Source organism: Eleginops maclovinus, chromosome 19 (assembly GCF_036324505.1).
Source record: "Eleginops maclovinus isolate JMC-PN-2008 ecotype Puerto Natales chromosome 19, JC_Emac_rtc_rv5, whole genome shotgun sequence".
Classification (NCBI taxonomy): domain Eukaryota; kingdom Metazoa; phylum Chordata; class Actinopteri; order Perciformes; family Eleginopidae; genus Eleginops; species Eleginops maclovinus.
In genome coordinates this window covers 18,351,891-18,373,217 of record NC_086367.1, presented here as the reverse complement: position 1 = coordinate 18,373,217, position 21,327 = coordinate 18,351,891, and the positions used below count along the sequence as shown (strand labels likewise).

The following is a 21,327-nucleotide window of genomic DNA, read 5'->3' as shown; positions in this document are numbered from 1 at the left end:
TAACCCTAGGACTAGGTCTGGATTTTCATCCTGAGGGATCTGCTGATGCTAAAGATCAATCACTTTTTCTGAAAGTAATAATCTAAAGTTTTACTATTGTTTTCTATTTATGAAGTGAGCCCTATATAAAAAAAAAAAAAGTGTTTCTTTGTGAAATATTCAAGATGTTCCAATAAAGTGTGATCGATTTAGACACAAATATGACTACCAAAGGATCGGCAAAACCCAGAGAAAGAAGAAAATAATGTTTTTGCACTTTTGTTCGAGGGGCTGAGAAGAGAGAAGTCACAACAAGAGGGCAGGAGATCATATGCCCAGAAAAACAAAGGATGCATAATCAGCTTAAAAATTTACGAGTTGTGTATCTGAAACTGAAGTCCCGCCAAAGAACATTAGAAAATTACACCAGTGAGGTAATTTAAGGCGACAAGTCAAATCAGAGTGACTAAGAAAGACGGAGGGAGATGTTGCCCTAAAAAGAAAACAGAATGTTTTGGGGCAAATGAGAATGAGCTGTCCTCATATCACACTTTCCTGTGGCACCATACTGTCTCTATTCATACAAGACGTTTGTTTTGATACAACATTACAGTAAAGTGTACAGACCTGTTCTCTTTCCGCATGCCTCCTCTCCTCCTCTCTGCGGAGTTGCTCCATTTCCTCGTAGCGCCTCCTCTGTTCTCTCTCGTGCTGTTTCCTCAGCTCCCGCTCTCGCTGCTGCTGCTGTGAGGAGAACACGATCACAACACATTGTTTTCTCACACACATGCTCCTTATTGATATGTAAACTCATTTTTCCTTTTGCTTTAAATACATTTCTTCATTGTGTCTTGGCTTAGAATCTTCGAATAACAGACAAAAAGGTGATTCACACAGGATACAAACATTCACATTTACCCAAACACACATGTATTTTCCCACACAACTACACACACTTGGCCGTAAGCGGAGGGGTCATGTTAGTTGAGTTGAGTCATGGTGCTTAGCAGTGCGTTGGGAAGCAAGTCCTGGTGGGAACCCAGAGAGAGCGCACAGATTAAGGGCTAAAGGATTTTCTTCTTTTAGCCGGCTCTCTGGAACTAAGAGAGGGACACTGGGGACAGGCTGTGTGTGCGAGTCGGTCTCTGTAACGCTCACATGTTCTACTGAAGCCTCGACCCAAACGGTGAACAAAGTGTTTTGTGAGTCAGAGTGTCACAAATTATGTTTGCCCTAGGCTTTAAAGTGGAAAGCAGGGAGGGCTTACTCCTGATATTTGTTGTGAAAATGTACATTGAAGCCTCAGCAGTGGCTCAGTCAGTAGGGGCTTGGAGTGGGAATCGTAGAGTCGCTGGTTCAAGTCCCCAAACAGACTTGAAAATATGGAAAGTGGACGGCTACTTGGAGAGGTCCCAGTTCACCTCCTAGGCCCTGCTGTGGTGCCCTTGAGCAAGGCACCAGACACCTCCAATCCCCACTCCCCATTGCTCCCCGGGCGCTGCACAATAGCTGCCCACTGCTCCTAGTACTAGGATGGGTTAAATAAATGCAGAGGACCAATTTCACTGTGTGTGCTCTGCTGTGTGCATGTATGTGACAAATAAAGAGGGTTTCATCCTCCGATTCTATCGATCTACATTGGGGCTACTAAATAACATTTATATTCATGTACGTTTTTTAATTCATATTCAACAAGGTCATGATTGTTGTCTCCTCCTCTAGCGTACCTCCTCCAGCCTCCTCCTCTGCTCCTTCTGCTCCTCGATGCGTTTCTGTCTCTCCGCCAACAGTAAGCGCTTGTGCTCCTCGTTCTGCTGTTGCTCCAGCTGCTGCCGCCGCTGCGCCTCCGAGCGCTCCTTATTGGCCAGCTGCAGGCGCAGGAAGTCCCGCCTCAGGGTCGACTCTCCGGGGACATTGATGATGGAGCTGCGGATGAACCGAGTATTTTTAGTAAGGGAAGAGATTTAAAATGTGTTTGGGGAAAAAAAAAGTGTATTTATTCTGACCTCGGTTCACCCATGTCTCTTTCTTCATCCTCCTCTTCACTTCCACTGTACTCGTACTCTGTCTCATCTAATGGAGGAAGAGAGACAAAAAATACTAAAAACCATGGAAAATAATAAAACCAGAGAGTGAGGTAATAACAAGCAGACAGAAGCCATTCCACTCTTCGCGTTTCACTTCAATATGGAGTGAGCTGGTAGCTGGAGAGGTGCCAGTTCTCCTCCTAGGCCACTGCCGAGGTGCCCTTGAGCAAGGCACCTATCCTCTATCTGCTCCCTTGGCGCTGGGTACCTGGCTGCCTCTCTCTGCCACCTCTCCTCTGCATGTGGTTGTGTGTGCATGTATTTCCTCTGTGTTTTTTGTCAACACAACAGAGTAGAGAAAGCAATTTCCCTGTAAGGGATTAATAAAGTATGTCTACTTCTTCTTCTGTCTTCTTCAACTACCTTTGTTCATTTCTAAACAGCTCACGACTCTGGCATTCCCAGATCTCCCTCCTTCAGGGCACTTTCTTTTAGCCGCTTTAAATAAGAATATAAATTGTAATTTTACTGTGTGTAGCGAAGTGGAGAACATAAGCTCGGAGCTCTTTCAGTGTAACGGGGCTTAGAGCATGACGCTCTTTCTGAGGCACATCCACACAGACCCATCCTCCGAATGTGACAAAGTGACAGCTGGAGAAAGCAGCAGTCGCTACAAACCCGAGACATTTCTATACATCATCGAGACGTCCGCCCTGCACAGTGCTGTTTGTTGAAGCGGTTAATGTGGTTTTTACTGGCGCAGTGCTGGGTGCCACTGTCAGTCTATCACTCTAACTGTGTGTGTGTTTGTGTCGCAGCGGACTGGAAGTCTATCACTTTTACTTTCTGTGCACATTTGTGTGAGAATTTGCATCTGAAAGTGTATTACAGCTCACTCATGCAGCACTCATTTTTATGCAATGAGTCTGGTGTGTATATGATTGTATCTGTGTGTGTGTGTCTGTTTGTGCACGTGTGTATGGGAATGTGAGTGAGCACTTAGGCCAAACAACAAATATAATGGGTTGGACTGCTGCACTTTACAGTTATAATCCTTCATTTTTATCAGATCAAACCCTGCTTTTGATACTATTTAAGTATTTTAGTGATGCTTATTCAGTTTATTTACATTCCATAATAAGTTGTCTCAGTTTCCTTGCTGTTATCGATGGAATCCTAGAGTCTAAAAGGCTGACTTCATGTCTACGATGTATTGACAGCCAACACTGAATTTGTGTCATCCAGCATCCTCATTTGAATTTCCTCTCAACCATATCAGCATATGTTAGTTAAGTCACCAACAGCTTCTTGAGAACTGTGTTAGCTTATTGCCTAACTACATTTCCTATTTCAGCTTTTTCAGATTAAAAGCATTCAATTGGTGAAAAACAACATATTATATTTTAGCGGGTGGACTAAAGGTAGAACCAAACGCTTGTTATCCTTAGACATGTATACGAAGAGCAACCGAAACCAGACATTGCCGTGGTAGCCGTGTCAATCAAAAGGTAGCCACGCCCTAAAGCATAGCCTGCTTTATAGTTAATGTTTGTCTTAATGGGACTTCATTGAGACCATAAACTATAAAATGAAAACTGAGGTTATAAATCAAAGGAGAAGTTTCCCATAGATTTCATCCCTGCAGATTTATTTTTGCTACCCGTAGATTTATCCCGTTGGATATTAGAGACAATGCAAGATTAAGGCACTCCATACCCGGGGGCTTCTGCTTAATAAAAAATATCCTTTCAACGTCGGTTAACACTACCTAATGAATCAGTCCCTCCTCCTGTGTGTAAACCTAGATGTACATCTGTGTTTGAATCCATACGAGCACGTGTTCTTGCTCACCCCTCTCTCCTCTCTTCTTCTTGGTGCGGTCGATGTGGTCCTTCAGCTGGATGCGGATCTGCCTCTCGTTGGGCAGCTCTCTGATGAACGGGTGTTTGAGGAGCTGCTCTGTGCTGGGCCTCTGGCCGTGGCTCTTCACCAGACAGCTCTCTATGAAGGACTGGAACTTCTTAGACCTGGAACCACATTTACGAGAAATGAAAAACCCGCTGTAGTCAAGGCTATTCCTGAACTGATTATCCTGCTTTTGATACCGTTGCAAGATCCACACTCACCACTTCTTTGACTTGAGTCTGGGGGCGGGGTTGCGCGGGATGAGGAAGAGGGCTCTCATTGGATGCATGTCACACAGTGCTGAAGATTCAGATACCAGAAATGTGTAAGTTCGGGTGGATGTTTCTAACTTATTGTGCTGAACATTATCACGACATATAATCAAAGCTAGCTGGAGTTTGTCCTCATCTGATCAATAAAGGCTGTCAATACTGATAACAATCCACTACATTTACAGACACACACTAAGGTCTCATCTTCCTGAACACCTAAGTTGTTATCTATCTCACAAATAGGCAGTTTTGCATTTACATATTCAAACTTCACATTGTCAAACATGGCCAGGTTTCAGCTGAAACAATAAGATGTTTTGCCTCATTTTATTTAACAGATTTTAGAACACCCTATGAGTTTCAGGCTTCATCCAAATTAATACGATTTTGAGTGTAAATGTTAGAGGTCTTCTTCTGTGATGCAGGACTGTTCGGTCCCAAACTGCTAGAACTAAACAACCTTGACAAAACTAAAGTATGTCTAGAAGCAGCTTCTTCTTCTAACATCCTAATAATGTGCATGTCTTATAGGAATAACGAAATGAATGAAGGGAAAGGAAAAGGAAGAAGCAATTTCATCACCAATTTTGCTCTTTGGCCTTCATTAAAAAAAAATCGGGCTAAGGATGAGTTGCATTTTCCTGGACTGAAAAGAAAAAGACTTGATAATGATCTTGATGAGTGGTGGAGATGTGTGTTTTTGACTGATTACATACGTGGTGCTCCTTCAGCCATCTCTATTGCTGTGATTCCCAGTGACCATAAATCACTCTGTAATGGCAGAGACACAGTGCATCAATACTCAGGGTTACACAAAAGGGACCTCATCACACAGATGTGGAAAGGAGGTTGTCGAAGCACCTTGAAGTCGTACGTGGCTTCAGGGTTCTCGTCACACGCGATGACTTCTGGTGCCATCCAATATGGCGTCCCGATGAACGTGTTCCTCCGTCCAACTGTTCGGTCCAACTGGGCCGAAACTCCAAAGTCCACTACGGAGAGAAACACACATAAAGACAACAAGTCAGGATAAAATCCGCACTTTAATCTTTGTTTTTCTCAGTGTGTGTGAGGGCTGATTCCAATGGGCTTTACTAAATTCCTTAATGGACTCTCAACAGGAACAAATTGCCTAACCTGTACTAACTCGCCCGATTTACAAACACACACACACACACTTTATAATCCCCTGCCCACTGGGTCTTAGAGGGAGAGCGATAGAGAGGAGAGCGAGAGTCCCTTCTTCAGCAATCTGCACCAGGAGCAGTGGCTGAGCTACAGAGAGATGACTCTGCTGGTATTCAGCATAAAAGAAGAAGCCACACGCACGCACGCGCATACACATACACACATCTGAGCTATCTGAAACTTTATACCTCCTCCTGCCCTCCCAATGCTAAAGCCGTTTTGTGATGCGGGGTTAGATGACAGACTGACCTAGTTTGACCTCTGCGTTCTCTGTCAGCAGGACGTTCTGTCCCTTGATGTCTCTGTGGATGACCTTGTGCTGATGGAGATGAGTCAGACCCTGCAGACAGCGACAGAAATACACAGTGAAGGAATGACACTGCAGCAATAAGACCAGTCAGGATTATTAATATTTTGTATTACGTAAAGAGCTCATTTCCAAAAGTGGGTGTCCTTGAAAAAGACTAGCAGCTCCAGATGCCATTCTGTAGCTGACCTTGACATGTGACCTCCCCGTGCCGCAAAAGGCTGTTTTGTCAGTAGTTTCAGTTGCCTTAGAAGAAAATCTAGTAACTGCAGTATTTGTACATCCCTTTTGGAGCAAAATACACCACCTGAATACTTTTAGCAATGCCTTTCTATAAAGGTGTTTTCATTCTTGTCACGAAAAATCAAACAACCTTTGTATATATTCAAAAACAAGTGTGATATTAGCATGCTTTCTGCAATCGATCATAAGAGTATTTTGGTAATTAACTCATTGAGATGGTCCTTCTTGCTAACATAACTGAATTGACATATCAGTTATATCAGATGTTTGGTAGGTTGAATCCAAGCCAGATACATGAAGGTGTCAGGTATCTATGCTTTGAAAGAGTAATGATCCGTATTTAGTCAAGTCTTTTATATTGAATGTAAAATGACTAAAACAACACCAGGAAAAGGATACAACAAGGGAAAAAAAAAAGCCGTGGCAAAAGAAAAACAGAAGGGAAGAAGACAGAGAGACGATATGTAACTCGATAAAGGCTCACAGAAAAAAAAAAAACCCACAGCGGGGGGGAAAGAGAAAGCACAGAGCGCAAAATAAGATGAGAGATGAGGGGTGAAAAGAGAAATAAAAGTGGATGAAAGAGATCATTGTTGTCTGGGGTTGCGAGCAACTGGCTCTGTTTGGGGATAAGGCCCTCAGCAAACAGAGAAAAATGCACCAAAACAGATAGAAGAGATACGGTTCAGGAGAAATGAGAGCGATTACAAAAAAAGATTCAAAGACTCTATGTGACTCCAACACACGGATACCACAGAACACAAACTGCTAACTGCTCTCAGTAAACATGGCGATAATAAAATCCTGATGAACTGAAGATAATGTGAAGATAAGCTAAGACATTATTGCATTAAATGACAATAAAATGAAGGCCAAATCCATCGCTCAACACTTTCATACATGTGTAACAAAGTCCCTAAGGGATTATAATTAAAAAAATCATAAAGGATATAACCATTTTTTTTAAAGAAAAACAAATAATTCATGTTAGATGTATTAAAATATGTTTTATGCAAGCAATAAGCACTGGTTTTAATTGAGACAACAGGGAAAACACACCATCCTACAGTAGCAGTGATGACTTTTCATTGCACAGGGACATTTGTTTTACGCTCAAGAAAATAACTCAGAAGATAAACTCATTAGTTCATTGATGCCAGACAGAACCGATGAAACAGTGAGATCAATCTGAAAATAAATAATCAAACAGCTGTTTTGTTTCTACACACAGCTCACATTCATCACCCAGGATCTATTTCTGTTTCTTTCCATTAAAATAATTGCTTACTCATGGAGGACGCATGCGGGATTGAAACGGTGACTCTGCAACATTGGCCACTCACCCTGAGAATCTCCCGGCAGATGTAGGCGGTCCACTCCTCCTTCAGAGAGTTTCCCTTGGTGTTTTTGATCAGGTCCGTCACCGAGCCGGCGCCACAGAACTCCATGACCAGCTGAACACATACAAGGTTGATCAATGAATGCTCTGCAACAACAAGAAGGTGTAGTGTCTGCTCCAAACAACACCTTAACTCATGATAAGCAACTTAGAAAGCTTGTAAATAATATTCTTGTTTATTAATAATATCTAAAAAATATATGAATTTCTCTTTTATTCTGTGCCAACATCAGGTCATCATAAATATATCAGTATTTGCATTAATATTGTCAAATATACAAAAATAAACTACAGACATTCATTTAACTGCAGCATTTTTTATGCGTTTATAAATGGTTTTATTGTTTCAATTTTAATTACTGCTTGTTGTCATCTTTGAAAGCATGGCTGTTACTTTAATTATTTAATAATCAGACAATATTTCTTCATTCCAGTTATTTATAAGGTCTATAAAACATCAGAAAACAGTGAAAACCTGACTATGAATACTGAAAGAATGAAATATTTTAAAAGGTAATATAATTGAATCCGAGCCATCATGTGTAAATATCTTCACTAAGTTGATCTTTACACACATTGGAACTATATTTGGGCTGTGGCGCAGTGGGAAAGCGCGCACCTGGGGAACACCAGCTCAATCCGGCCTTGACTACAGTCAGCATGCCGCAGTGTCCTTGGGCAAGACAATTCAACCCCAGTTGCTCCTGTGGGTATTGTCCACAGTATTGGTGTATTACATGCCTAATGTAGGTTATATGATAAACTGTAAAGCACTTGGAAAATAACTAAAATAAAGGCCATGAATGATTATTATTTTATTTCTAAGTAGTGATGTTGCTATTGGTCTGTTTCTCAAACACCTACAACTATGGTAACGGTCTCTTGGATGTATTCATTTCCATTGAACACCACTGACGCATGTGCACGGAATAAAATGTGCTTTCTTCGCCATGATGCCCATTATAAAGAAAATACACAGAACCCATAACCACATTACTGTAATAGCATTACTTAGAGAAAACGACCCATACACAGAAGTGAACACACATGAACAGCCCTGTTTCAGGACTGTTCTTCTGTCCCTCCACAGAGAGCGCAGAAACGGCTGCATAAACTGACTCAACGGGGTCACCAGTTCACATGAATGCATCAAGAGTCCATCTCTTGACCCAAACACAATGTGTCCATTCTGTCAACCCCTCTCCTCTTTTTCTCCTCTCTCTATCCTCAGCTGCCTCCTCTCCCCGACTCATTTAGGGAGGAGATTTTTGGGCAAAGTTTCAGCTGCTGGTCAGTTCTGGCTTCGCTTCAAGCTCCTCTCATCATCACTTTGGATAACAGGGAGAGAGGAAGTTGGCAAGTTATGGACGACCCCTCTCCTTCAGGCTGTGCACAAGTACTCACGCACGCAGATACAAAAGAAAACTAATTTATGCATGAACATAAGGGGACACATGTCAAAGCACGCAGACATACAGCTTGTGCACTTACTAACACACTCAAACAGGCAGCTGTTGAGTCAGGGGGAATTATGCAGGCCGTAGATCTGGCTGCTGTGTGTATATGCATATGTTTTTGTGTGTGTGTGTGTCCTCCCATTGTTACGTGATGAATGCTACAGGATCAGAGAAGAGAAAGCTCCCTTACACCGCATTAACATTTGATTTATTGCAGCAGCCAGCGAGCCACGCACAGTAACTCATATTCTTTATGTATTTCACACCAAGTATTTCAATGCACACAGTCGCTGCATGCTCAAGCAAACTCAACACCCACATCTCTTGCAGCGAAAAATGGAATGTCCCTTCTTTCTTTTCTGCTGTGTGGCTTTCCTCGAAACTACAGCCCTTCTTCTCTTCCAAGTAAAACTCAGTAGAGATGCACAGAATATAAAGCATGCACCAACACACACACATAATAGCGTACCCAGAGCTGGTCATCTATGCCGGGGGGGTTTTTCTTGACGAAGGCTCCATAGTAGGTGGCGATGTTCCGATGGTGGCTGTACTTCTTCAGCATGTTAATTTCCGCTTTAATCTCTTCTTCCTCGTCCTGGCAGAAGAGAAATATCAACAGGCATTAGACCGTGACCTCTATTTGTGACCCCTCAAACATATTAATAGGAAGGATGGTGATAGAGCAAAGGGAATGAAGTCGTTGAAAGATTTATGAATCCATTAAAAATTGGAAGAAAAATGATGTTGCTAAACGCACAGCTGGGCACTAAATAAACCACAATAGCATTACTTTTTAATTAGTTTCCTTTTAGGGGGTTAGTGCCCCAAAGCGAAAAGCACTTGTTAAAAACAAGTTGTTGTGATGGCAGTCGGTTAAAACCCTAATTCCTTATTCATTATGCACAATGTCAGAAAACGAAGCCTTGATTGCTTTCATTTAGCGATCATCAGCTGTGAAGACAAAACATTTGTTTTAGTAAGCTGATTTTGGAGCTCATTAAGTTAGGAAATGTTGGTTTTTTTCCCCTCATTTAATTTTCAATCATCAATTAATACAGTCATTTATTTTCATTGTATTTAAGCAGATTTATTCATTCATACGCAGTTTATTTGTTTATTCACGCTTCACACATCTGCTCCATTGGTAATTTCATTCACTGCTTCATCGTTATCCTGCATATGTTCGCTTCCTTTTCAGTCATTCATGCTCACGTTCATTCATCAGTTCCTTTGTTGTTGTTTTACTCCTGCTGTCCACCATTGTTTTGCTGGCAGAGGAGGGAGGATCTCTAAATATAACTGAGATCCCCTCCTGCTTGAGACACGCCTGAGACCGCACTGCTGTCCTATTACTTCTCGTTAATATTACCATGGCGATAGGCCTGTCCTCATTTCCTCTCTGCCGCAACACACTCACAAGTGCACACACGCGCACACTGACTCATCGCTCATAATAAGATGATATGGTTGACGGTGTTATAATCACTTGAGATGATTAGTTGTGCCTGTGTGCACATGTGGTGAGTGCATATGTGTGTGTGTGTGTGTGTGTGTGTGTGTGTGTGTGTAGGTGTGTGTGTCTTACCCCGGTGACATCCATGACCTTGATGGCTGCAAGCTGCCCTGTCTTAACATGGCGACCCTGGTGGAACGAGGAAAGGAGGGGGAAAGTCAGAGAAGAGAAATGTCCATGTCAATGCTTGTCATGTAATAATATATCCATGCATAAATCAGTCAATACTGCAAGAGAAAAGAACAGTAAGCATGACTTTCCAAAGGAGATCCAGTCCTAAGAGCGACATATACGGTGTGTGACCTTTAGCTTATACTTATGTAAACACGGGTAACCTACGACCAAAGTACTGGAGTGTCATTTTACCCAAACTAATGATTGGTCTTTAAATACAACAATAAACACAACTAGGCTACAAACATTTTCTGATGCTGCTAAAGCCTCTTGACTTCAAATTTCTCTGTATTCAATATTCATGACTGGATGAAAGCATAAATCAAAAGTCAAAAACTCATTAAATCAGCATTTTTTAGAACAACATGGGCAAAAAACTCCACTTCTCTCATCAGAATTTGATAACAGAAATACCGATTGATGAATAAATAATCGAGACATCCCCTTTTTCAACTGTTACAGATTTGGTTACATGAGTATCGCTTGTGAGGACGGATGAAATACAGCTTTTGTTTCCGTTGAGCTCAAGACTACCTTTGAACAGACAGCGTGTAATATATAAAACACGGAGAAACAGCTAAATAAAGACAGATACCGTTACACAGACTTTGCCATGTTGTGTAATATCCAGGCTACAAAGATGCCTGGGGGAGTTGGGAGGCGAGGAACCGGGAGATTGGGCGCTGAGGGGGGGAATAGAAGACCCAAGAGGTTGGTTTGCAACAGAGCATCTGCGCCTGTGATCAGCTAATGAGGCTAACCGCGAGAGAGATGCTAAAACCTCTGACGGCTATTACTTCCACCTGTCTGGCATCAACTGATTAGCATGTTACAGTCTGAGCAGCACAGCTTAGCAGCAGCAGCAGCACAAACAAACAAATACATAGTGAAGGATACGCACAAATACGCAAAACAAGGGCAGGACTGTTTCCTTGCTGGAAGTGTTACAGTAGAAACCAGATGGCATTAAGGGTTTTGGCTCTGGGTTGGGTCCTGAGGGCTTTAATCAAAAGGCCATTCTGATAATGAGCAGCCAAAACAGAGGCTTTATTAATGATACAATGAGAACAAAAGCATATTATGGGAACAAGTTTGAGGTTTTCATCATTCATTTGCAGGAGTGATTTCCCAGCAGCAGGACAGTCTCTCTGCACCCTAACACCAATCATTAGTCATTGTCACGGCTTCACTATCTATTTTTATGTCGTTTTAACGGGTCAATTGTACTGTACCCACAGGCTCACGTTAACTCACTTGACTCCATTAATAGCCAGTTGGAGGTTATTCAATAAACAGTTATAAAACTGCAATATAATGTAGGCAGCTAAAAAAAATGGTCCTGTTCATTTCCACTGTAGTTTTACAAAGTAGAAAGAATATAAAACATAAGGATATGATCTCACAAGAAGGGATGTTTTTGCTCATTTGGGTCCCTTAAACTGGGGTTCAAACTCCAAATTAAAGACGTGACAAATAATTACTGTAGGTATTTCTCAAATGTCCTTAGAACAAACTGCTTCACTTGCATACTATGCTTACAAAGTCACTCAAATTCAAGAAGCTATTATGTTCTTAGAGCAACAAGAGAAAAAAACTCAACCGTTGTACATTCTGTGATTTCCCACAAGATGTCTGGCAATATGTTAACATCAGCTGAGGTCCCAGAATGAAGGGTATTTTAAGCCACACATTACATTTCTCATTAAACAGCTCCTTTGAATTAAACAGGGAAACTTTTAAACTTGCTGATTTATTGCTGAGCAAATGAAAGTTAGGGATTTAATAATGATACTCCATTGTGTCACAGTCCAGCACTGCATAATGCAAACCAAGCACCAGTGGATATTTGAACACTGTGATCAGTCTTTCATTTCTCTCTCTCACACACACATACACACAGACACACACACACACACACACATGCACACACGCACACACGCACACACACAAACAGAATCCAGCCTCTGTGAGAGTAAAAGAGTTGGAAAGATTGAACAGGGATTTCTCATTAGGATCAGACTGCCCCAATTCCACAAGCACAAGGACTAGCTTTGTTGGAGTCCAACAAAGGAATTACAGCCACTTACAAATCAGAAACTCGCACATACGCTTGCAGACACACACACGCACGCACGCACACACCAAAAATAGAAAAATATCTCTCTTTATCTCTGCTTTTTGCACAGACAGAATAACTCATGCACACACCCACACATGTGCACACAGAGACATGAAGAGGGGGATTCAAAGGCTGTAAGAGAGCAGGACAGAGAGAAGGCGTCCAAGAGATATTGGACATGGACCTCTTCAGAGCTGGATCAAGATTCATTACTCTCTCAGCCACCTGACAACCTCTCTCTCTCTCCCTTCCTCCTTCTATCTCTCCTTCCTAGAGAATGTCATTCAGCCGTATTAAACGACCAAGTGTGAAAGGAGCAACAGTAAGGAATTAGCGCTGTCTGTTCATCTTCATCTCTCGCTCCGTCTCTGTCCTCCCCCTGTTCATGTATTTGCACATTCACAGAGGGGATGGCGTTGGGTCTTTGGCTACATGAACACAACATTAAATATCATCTCCTAAGCAGTTAACAGGATATTGTGTGCAACAATGATATGAAACCAGGGGGAAAGACAAACGATCAGATATTATTGCTGAAACCATGAGTCAAATTAATTGCCTCATAAACAGTCATTTATCAAACTGAAATGCCAACATATTTGCTGATTGCTGCTTCTCTAATGCGAGGATTATCTCTCCTTTTTCTGTTATATATCACTGCAGAGGAGCTTTTTGGGGTTTTGGACAGCTGGTTGAACAAAACAAGTCCAATGATTGCCAAAATAATTTGCGCATTAAGGTAACAATTTGACATATCATTCTCATATCTGTTTGTTGACTACAGATGGAGCCAGGAGGCGTTACACCTAGCCTTAAAGCATGGTGGGAAAAGCTGCTGTAGCCCGTCCTATAATCTTCAAGAACATGCCTACACCTGTTAAGCTCAATAACTAACAACAACAACAACAACAACAACAACGTTTATCCGTCCAAGCAGCTATTATGTGCATTGTTTGCTTGTTAAGAACCTCATGATGACAACAACAGGTCATGAAGTGCTTTGTTGGCTATTGCTCATCCCGAAATAGTCTAATTTAACATAGGTTAACAACAATGATTGTTTTTACATGCAAACCACATTTATACTTTGATCAAGCACTCAACCTAACAATTAAATATCAATACATATGCAGATTATCACGCCTGTATATAAAATGTAAAAAGAATAGTAGAAAAATGTTCATCTCAGTTACTGAAGGTACAAATAAATGTATTTAAATTAAATAATAAATCAGTAAATCTCCAAGTTTGTAACTTTGAACGCACAATTTTCTACCATTTTAATTCATTTCAAGATGAATCCATTATCAAAATAGCCTTTGTTTTGAGTTTTTTGAACGCACTAGCTAAGTTAGCTATATCCCCCTCCTTCAGTTTTAACGCTTCGACGTCCAAAAATGAAAACAGATGTTTGCTGAAGTCCTGTAAATAACAAAAAAAGGAACATAAATGGTTTTTTTTTATTCATTCTTCTTCTCTAAGGATGGCCCACTCTCTCCCTGATCCGGCCCATTCAGATGGGGCAGCTTTGAAACTCGCAGGCCTGTTCATCCCTTCCTCCACTTGTTTGTTGTCTGCTTTGCCTCTCTGACCTAGATCTGCATATTCTCCCTCACTCTCCCTCTGCCTCACTCCCTCATCCCTCCTATTCTCTCTCTCATTATCTAACCCTCTTAACTTCTCACAATCTCCTCTTTATGCCTCTCATTATTTCGGCCCTGCTCCCTCTAGATGTCTCGCTTACTTTAGCGCTGTCCCTTGTGTTTTCTGTCTCCTATTCTCTTTTGCCTCACAGCTCAGACCAGCAGGCTGTGAGCGCAGGTCCTGCATGAACATGATCATGCTAGGCATGAAAAACAAAAGAGGCAACGAAACAGCGTTTTTGAGCTCGACAGCCAACTATGACCAAAACTGAGGCTCCCTGCAACCCTTTAACTTTGCCGCTAATGCATCAAGTGCTTTCTGCAAACCACGATGCACTGACAAGAGCCTGAGCGACTCCCCAAAGCAAAACAAACACACATACCGAAATAAAATGCTTTTATCTATACTCTCATCTGTCATCATAGTGAGCGTGCTGAGCATTTACTTCAATCATCACAGAGACATTTCAAATTATGTCTTCTAATGCGTCCAAACCACCATTTTTAATCCTGTAGAAATATTTGGACTAAATATGATAGCAAAACATCTGTCACTCACTCACACACACGCAGAGTTGTGACGCACAGCCAGGCCAGGTGTGTTTGAGCGATAACAGACCAAATTGACTATGTTTGTTCCACTTGGATGGCCCTGCTGAAATGGAGACAGCAGACTGATATCGAACTGATCTCTCCGATCAGCCTTCAGGCGGCTGCATCATGGTGGAGCCATTTCTTGGCGTCCTCCATGCAGGCGAGTGTTTCAAAACAACCGGATGGAAATGGAGTGTAGGTCTTTTTCTGACGTTTCTAAACTAAATAAGAAAATGCTTTTTTATTGTTTTACACAATAACTCAAAAGGTGTTCGAGTGACAGGATCCTCTCCCTGATGCATTTTAAACACTCAACTGATTTTGTGTTATAATTATTATTATTATATATGTCAATTTGCACAATACCCCTTTTAATGCACTGTTTTGCTGTAACTTTTAATCTATTTTTTGAATGTCCATTTATTTTATGTCTTTTACTGGTAACTGTATTATATGTGATATCGATTTTCTGTCAAAATCTATCTACTGTGAAATCGAGTCATAAAAACTACTTCAGTAAACCTTCAAAAGTACATTTTTTATAGACAGGGTTATAGTGGCTGCAATTGTAGACCATTTGAGCTAATAATGATTATGTTTATATTCAATAATTTGTATTTCTTCAATCAAGACCTTCTGCTAGTTAAAGTTACTCATTTCTAAGCTGTCATATGTTAAAGAGTTATCCAGCTGTGATTCAGATCACCTCTCGTCATGTAGTCTGTATGAGCTCATAATGAAATCCAGAGATTTAAGGTCCAACATCACGCCGTTATCTCATCTCTCATCGCATCAGTCCCCTTCAATGAGCACCGTGTGGGAGGCGTCAGGCTGACACAAAGTACACCCATTCCAGTAATTATCATCAACACATAATTATGATTAATTACAGCTGCCGAGCGACACTCAAACGCCTGTAAAGCGCATTGCATAGGTAAGGAGTGCGAGTGTCTTAGGAGGAATAATAGGAGATGTGTAATGATTGTTTTTTTTACAATTTTACTGCTGCTAGGAGCTGAAAGGTGAGGGGAATACACACACGTGCACACACACAGGCGCCACAGGCCGCTGAAGGAAGCGGCTCTTCATCATTCTCAGCTTGCAGTCTCAGTTAGGCGAGACCAACCTGCCCGCCTTAATACAACCTGCTGCTAGATATCATGACACCAAAGCCTCTGCGTGTGTGTGAAAGCGTGTGAGCGTGACAGAAATGCTTCTACATAGTGTGTGTGTGTGTGTGTGTGTGTGTGTGTGTGTGTGTGTGTAGTTTGTTTGTGTGCACGCCCATGCCCTTGCCAAGTCAATTACACAGTACCCCCCCAACCCTCCCTCGGATACATTTACTATGCAGGACACTTCCTGTCGTAGCCTAGCAACAGTCTCGGCTGGCCAGAGTGCAGTGGGCACGACACTTGAACATACACACACACAGAAACGTACACACATTCAAAGACAAGGAGGAAACAGGGTATAAGAGACTACTATGCTGTGAGTTGTTATTTAGAAGAAAGGAAGGGGTGAGGAAAGGAGGAAGGAGAAGAGGGAGAAGTGAGTGAGAAATGAGGGAGGGGATGAGCTGGATTTCACCGTGCATCTGTCCTCAGTGTGAGCTCGCTGTGTGGCCAAGCTGCAAGGTCACAGGAAACCATCCGATTTTACCCTCAAACCTTCCTGGTTTAGAAATAGATCCTTCTTTGGTTGTAACCCCATTCTTTACAGGAGGCAGAATTCAAACGCCTCCATCTTTGGTTCTGCGTGTGTTAGGCCATTAAGTACAAATCTCATTACAAAAGACAGTTTGAAAGCCGCCGATATTAAGATTGATTTCCAACTTTGTAGAGAGCCATTGGTTTTTATTCATTCCACTAAGATGAAAAGGCAGAAACTTAAAACTTAATTAGGACGTTCATTACGATCAGCTGCTCAAGATTTATATGGAACTTTTTTTGTGTTTATCTCGTCATGATGAAGCAAGTAGGACTGTTTTTTTTACAACTGCAGGGTTTCCCACACATCCTTTAGCTTTCATGACTGTGGCTATAGCCTAGTCCGTCACCTGCTCAATAAATTGATGAGTTGAAATGGAAACCTGATCCCCGGCCCTTTTGCAGCTCTGCTATCAATAAAAAGTTATCTTTATCTCTGAAAATAGTTGTTGATTTAGCAGAACAGTTGATGTCAGGGCCCTGTATACCCCCTGTACACCCCCACAAAACTAGTGACAGATTGGCAGATTGTGTTGCCAACTCTTTGTTAGAAGGAAATGGGTCACACCATAATCCTAATCTGTGACGTCATGCTAATCCATGCACACACACACACACACCACAGACATTAGGAAAGAATTGACTGAATGGCATCTAAGCATGCTCTCCTGGCACAGGGCCTGTCGGCATGGTAACAGTTTCATAGGGGAAAAGTGGGCTCTGGGATGTGCCCGTGGGGCTTTCAATCTATACACTTTCAGCCTGTCTCTCTCTCTGACAGGCTGGATCTAGAGGGAGATTGCCCACTGCTGTCAGACACACTCACACACACACACACTCAACTGTAGTTCGGTTGTGTTGGGGTCGACAGATTTCAGACAACCGGTATTTCAGTCTGTACCCATACTATCAACATCCACTGGTCCTATGGTCTGTAGGCTTACAATCCAAGCATGCTAAGCAGGTGTCAGAGCCGCGGTGCAGAATTAAAGCTACTTTAAAGCAAACAAACGACACAAACACAGTTCAGCTCGAAGAAGCCAAAAGAAATAAGGCTGCAATACAACCTGACACACCTCATTGCAGTTCAAACACCTGCAATCATTCCACATTTACACACACACACCAACACACACAAACAAGTACAAGCTCACACACAAGCGCGCACGCTGTTGTGGAATCAGTGAAGCAGTAAATAAAAGTGACAAAGGCCTCCATTCCAATCTACTCCTGCACTGCCCAGGAAATATAGAAGCGCCCTGAGGCTGCTCTCACACTCACACATGAGAAAGCAATGGAGGCGGAGTGAGACAGGAAGAGATTTAAAAAGGGGGAGAAGATATAACGAGCCAGTAAAGATGAGGGAAACATGCGCAGGCAAAGGGTTTGTGGGAGGAGGAGGGTAAAGAAGAGCGAGATGATGAGAGAAAGTAGAAAGAAAGATGAGAGCAAGAGAGATGAGAGCAATGATCTGTGGGATAGTCCATAGGGCTTTTATTGACGGGTGAGAGGTGGGGGGGGGGGGGGGAGTTTGCAGGAAGGAGAAGCTGCATTTTGCGACAGAAAGCCTGGGAGTGTTGATTCCACTCAGAGTGAACCGGTGTTATCTGCTAAAGCCTGTTGAAACAATAATCTATCGGCAGTTTGAAATATAGCTGTTCATTAACCTGCCCGCTCACAGTACAACACGCTAATTAAGCAAAAAAATGAAAGCTGGGGTCAGGGGAAGGATTTGGTGCAGCGATAAATAACCACAAATGCAGGCAACACTAAACAGCTCCAAAAAAGTAGAACAGAAGTCTGCAAACACACCCACGGTTGATCGCAAGCAACAAAAGCACATCTGTCACTGCCTATGGTTGTGTGACGGGGCTGGGAAACGAAAAGGCAGGGGGGTAAACACAAATCTGCATAAGTCTATCAGCGCGTCAAGAAATATGATTCAGTTAAATGTTATATATGTAAAGGGGAGCTGGGGGAGAGAGAGAGTGTGTGTGTGTGTATGTGTGTGTGTGTGTGTGTGTGTGTGTGTGTGTGTGTGTGTGTGTGTGTGTGTGTGTGTGTGTGTGTGTGTGTGTGTGTGTGTGTGTGTGTGTGTGTGTGGGCATATGTCTAAGGTCACGGAACTGAGAAAGCTCATCATTATACACCCTTTTGATGGGATGGAAATAAATCAACACTAACAGGATAACCACTCACCGGATGGACGTGCGTGTGCGTGTGTGTGTGTGTGTGTGTGTGTCCAATGCTTATTTATGGAAGGCATTTGAGGCTGACCCAGATTGAATGAAACACAAACATAAACAGATGAACTAACAATGCTTTTTCAGCTTGATGCCGTTAGAATCTGAACAGAAGGGTGACCCAGTGTTAACCCTATCCTGTCACAACAGAGCGGCCACAAAGTAACACGTAACTTCACAAGTAATCCACTAGCTCATTTACACAGGTTAACTCTCTAATGCACTTACTGACTTATTCACTCTGTAAGCCACTGACCCGCCCAGTCACCCACTTATCTCAGAAATCCAACTGTCTGCACAACTCACTCACCACAGACAGACAGAAAGAAAACAATAACCCTTTCGACAACATCTGCAGAGGATACACAACTGCAAAGAGCAAGAGAGCGGGTGAGTGTGCATGAGTCGGGGGGAACACAACATGGGAGGAGGAGGGTTGCGTCGAGGAGGCAAAGCAGCAGGTTCAGCACATCGGCATCACGCTCCGGCGGCTCTGGAGGTTAAATGAACAGCAGAGCTTGATTTACTGCACAGAGTGGAGGTGAGGGAGAAATTGAGGAGGGAGGACGAGGAGAAGATAAACAGAAAACATGAATAAAAGAAGCAGCTCAGATGAAGGACAACAAAAACAAGGGGGCTCTATAAAGACACAATCATGGGGGAAAGGAGACAACAGAGGTGATAGAGAATAATATAGAGAGTAAGAGCTTGTATAGGTTATTGATTTAAGTATTAATGGGCAGGGATTCACACTGTGGGAAAAGCCACCTTGGCTCAATAGCTATGAACAGTGAATGTTATGAATGAAAGAGAAGGGGATCTGACTGAAGAGAGACTGAAGTGGAAAGAAAAACAGACAAACAGAGAGTGAGAGATCGCTATTGACATCAAGCATGGCTAATTGACCCTGGTCCGGGTGGAAAGGAGTGCATTGTGGGTAAGTGGGGCGTGTGGCCTTGGGGAAGACAGAGCGAGAATGTAGGCTAATGAACACACTGCCAGGTGTGAGTGAGTGTGTCGCTGCATCTGGCTGGAACGAGCACATCTGCTGTTCCCACGGTAACAATCAACATTTGCCTCCGACGCGGTTCACAGTTCAATCGTAAGAACAGAGGAGATTGAAGTGTGTGTGTTCAAGTCAGTGTGTGTGGACAAACAAACACAATACAGCAATAAAGCGGGGCAATGACACGGTGTCAGAGTGTAAACAACTGCTACAATGCTACACCTGGGACAGGCACTGTATACGGAAACATATACATGTACACCATTAAACACAAACCATACCGAGCCCTATAGACACTCCCAGGAGAGACCTTCTGAGATCCCATTAGCACCTATGCTACCGTATAGAAATACATTCTTTATTCATTTACATTATACCGCTAACTGCAGTTTACAGATGCAGCAAGCATCACTGGACTCTGGTTTCCACTGGCGGATGGGAATGAGTAATGTCCTCCCCTCCTGCACAACGTACCACTGAGGTGTTGTTGCCAGCGGTAGGACACAAATGACTGCATTCTGGGAAATGTTTACTGTAAATATAAAGTAGCTTTGACTGTATCTGGGCTCAGTTAAGCATAAGTGAACTGATGTGATTTACAAACTATTTTGATCATCATTCAGATTATTATTTACAAGAAAACCTGATTGGAATACAATAACCTTTGAGATTGTTGTGAGTTTTAATGTCTCTAATCATCTTAAAGGAAGATATTACATTAAAGAAAGACAATATAATGATTGGGAGCCTGTAACTACTGAACTAAGGTGCACTTTTAGCTAATTTTACTGGTGTTTTTATTCTGCCAGGGCGTATTTAGCTCGATTTGTCTGTCAGCAGGATTACAAAAAAAACGGCTGACCTGATTTTTAATGAAACCTGGTGGAATTATAAAGCACGGGCCAAGGAAGAACCCATTACATTTTGGACCATATCTGAATTACTGAGCAGACACACCAATTATGTTTCGGTTACTTTGACATTGCGAGATAGGGCATTGGTGCGGCATTAATGGGATGTTACAATAATTGGGAAAACGATTTCCCAACCGGGTAAATGTTCCAGCCTTAAATCTGAACAACAATCCATTAACAGATATGTTGTTAATTAACCAATGAATACACAATGTTGTCTGTGTAGCGTCCATTGTTGTTTCCAAATAACAACTTAAGGCTCATGAACGTGCCGAAGACGGAGAAACAGCTTCCCAACTCTGGAATGGGATCATCTGAGAAGCATGTGAATGGCCTGGGCAAAGGTCTGAGGGCCATTCTAACTACATTATCACACATTTTAGAGAGGTGTTGTGAAAAAAAACTGCATGTTGCAATACATCTTAACAGCATTCCAAGCTACATCTTCAAAACTATTTTACGGTTACACAAAACTTCAGGATAAAGAGACGTTAGAGATGTTATGAAAGCAAGATTTATTGCATGAATATTGTATGAAACTGCATTCGATTGTGGCAAATGGTTGTATATAACTAATAAATTGCATTGCTAGCTGTGCAAGAGGAGCTGGGCAAGTTCAGGTGAGCGTTTAACTGTTT

At 42.2% G+C, this 21,327-nt stretch overlaps 1 protein-coding gene across 4 annotated transcripts in view; it reads right to left on the bottom strand.

Annotated features, from left to right (window-relative positions):
• The window catches only part of tnika (TRAF2 and NCK interacting kinase a), a 59,530-nt gene that overhangs the window by 19,571 nt on the left and 18,632 nt on the right, over positions 1-21,327 (bottom strand). For all 4 annotated transcript variants that reach the window (XM_063908179.1, XM_063908180.1, XM_063908181.1 and 1 more), the window contains exons 3-13: positions 10,363-10,419; positions 9,247-9,372; positions 7,265-7,375; positions 5,621-5,711; positions 5,045-5,175; positions 4,900-4,954; positions 4,133-4,211; positions 3,858-4,033; positions 1,986-2,052; positions 1,707-1,905; positions 607-723 (exon numbers count right to left, since the gene is read on the bottom strand). In XM_063908179.1, coding sequence (XP_063764249.1) covers positions 607-723; positions 1,707-1,905; positions 1,986-2,052; positions 3,858-4,033; positions 4,133-4,211; positions 4,900-4,954; positions 5,045-5,175; positions 5,621-5,711; positions 7,265-7,375; positions 9,247-9,372; positions 10,363-10,419 — 1,209 coding nt within the window. The remainder of the gene's footprint in view (positions 1-606; positions 724-1,706; positions 1,906-1,985; positions 2,053-3,857; positions 4,034-4,132; positions 4,212-4,899; positions 4,955-5,044; positions 5,176-5,620; positions 5,712-7,264; positions 7,376-9,246; positions 9,373-10,362; positions 10,420-21,327) is intronic.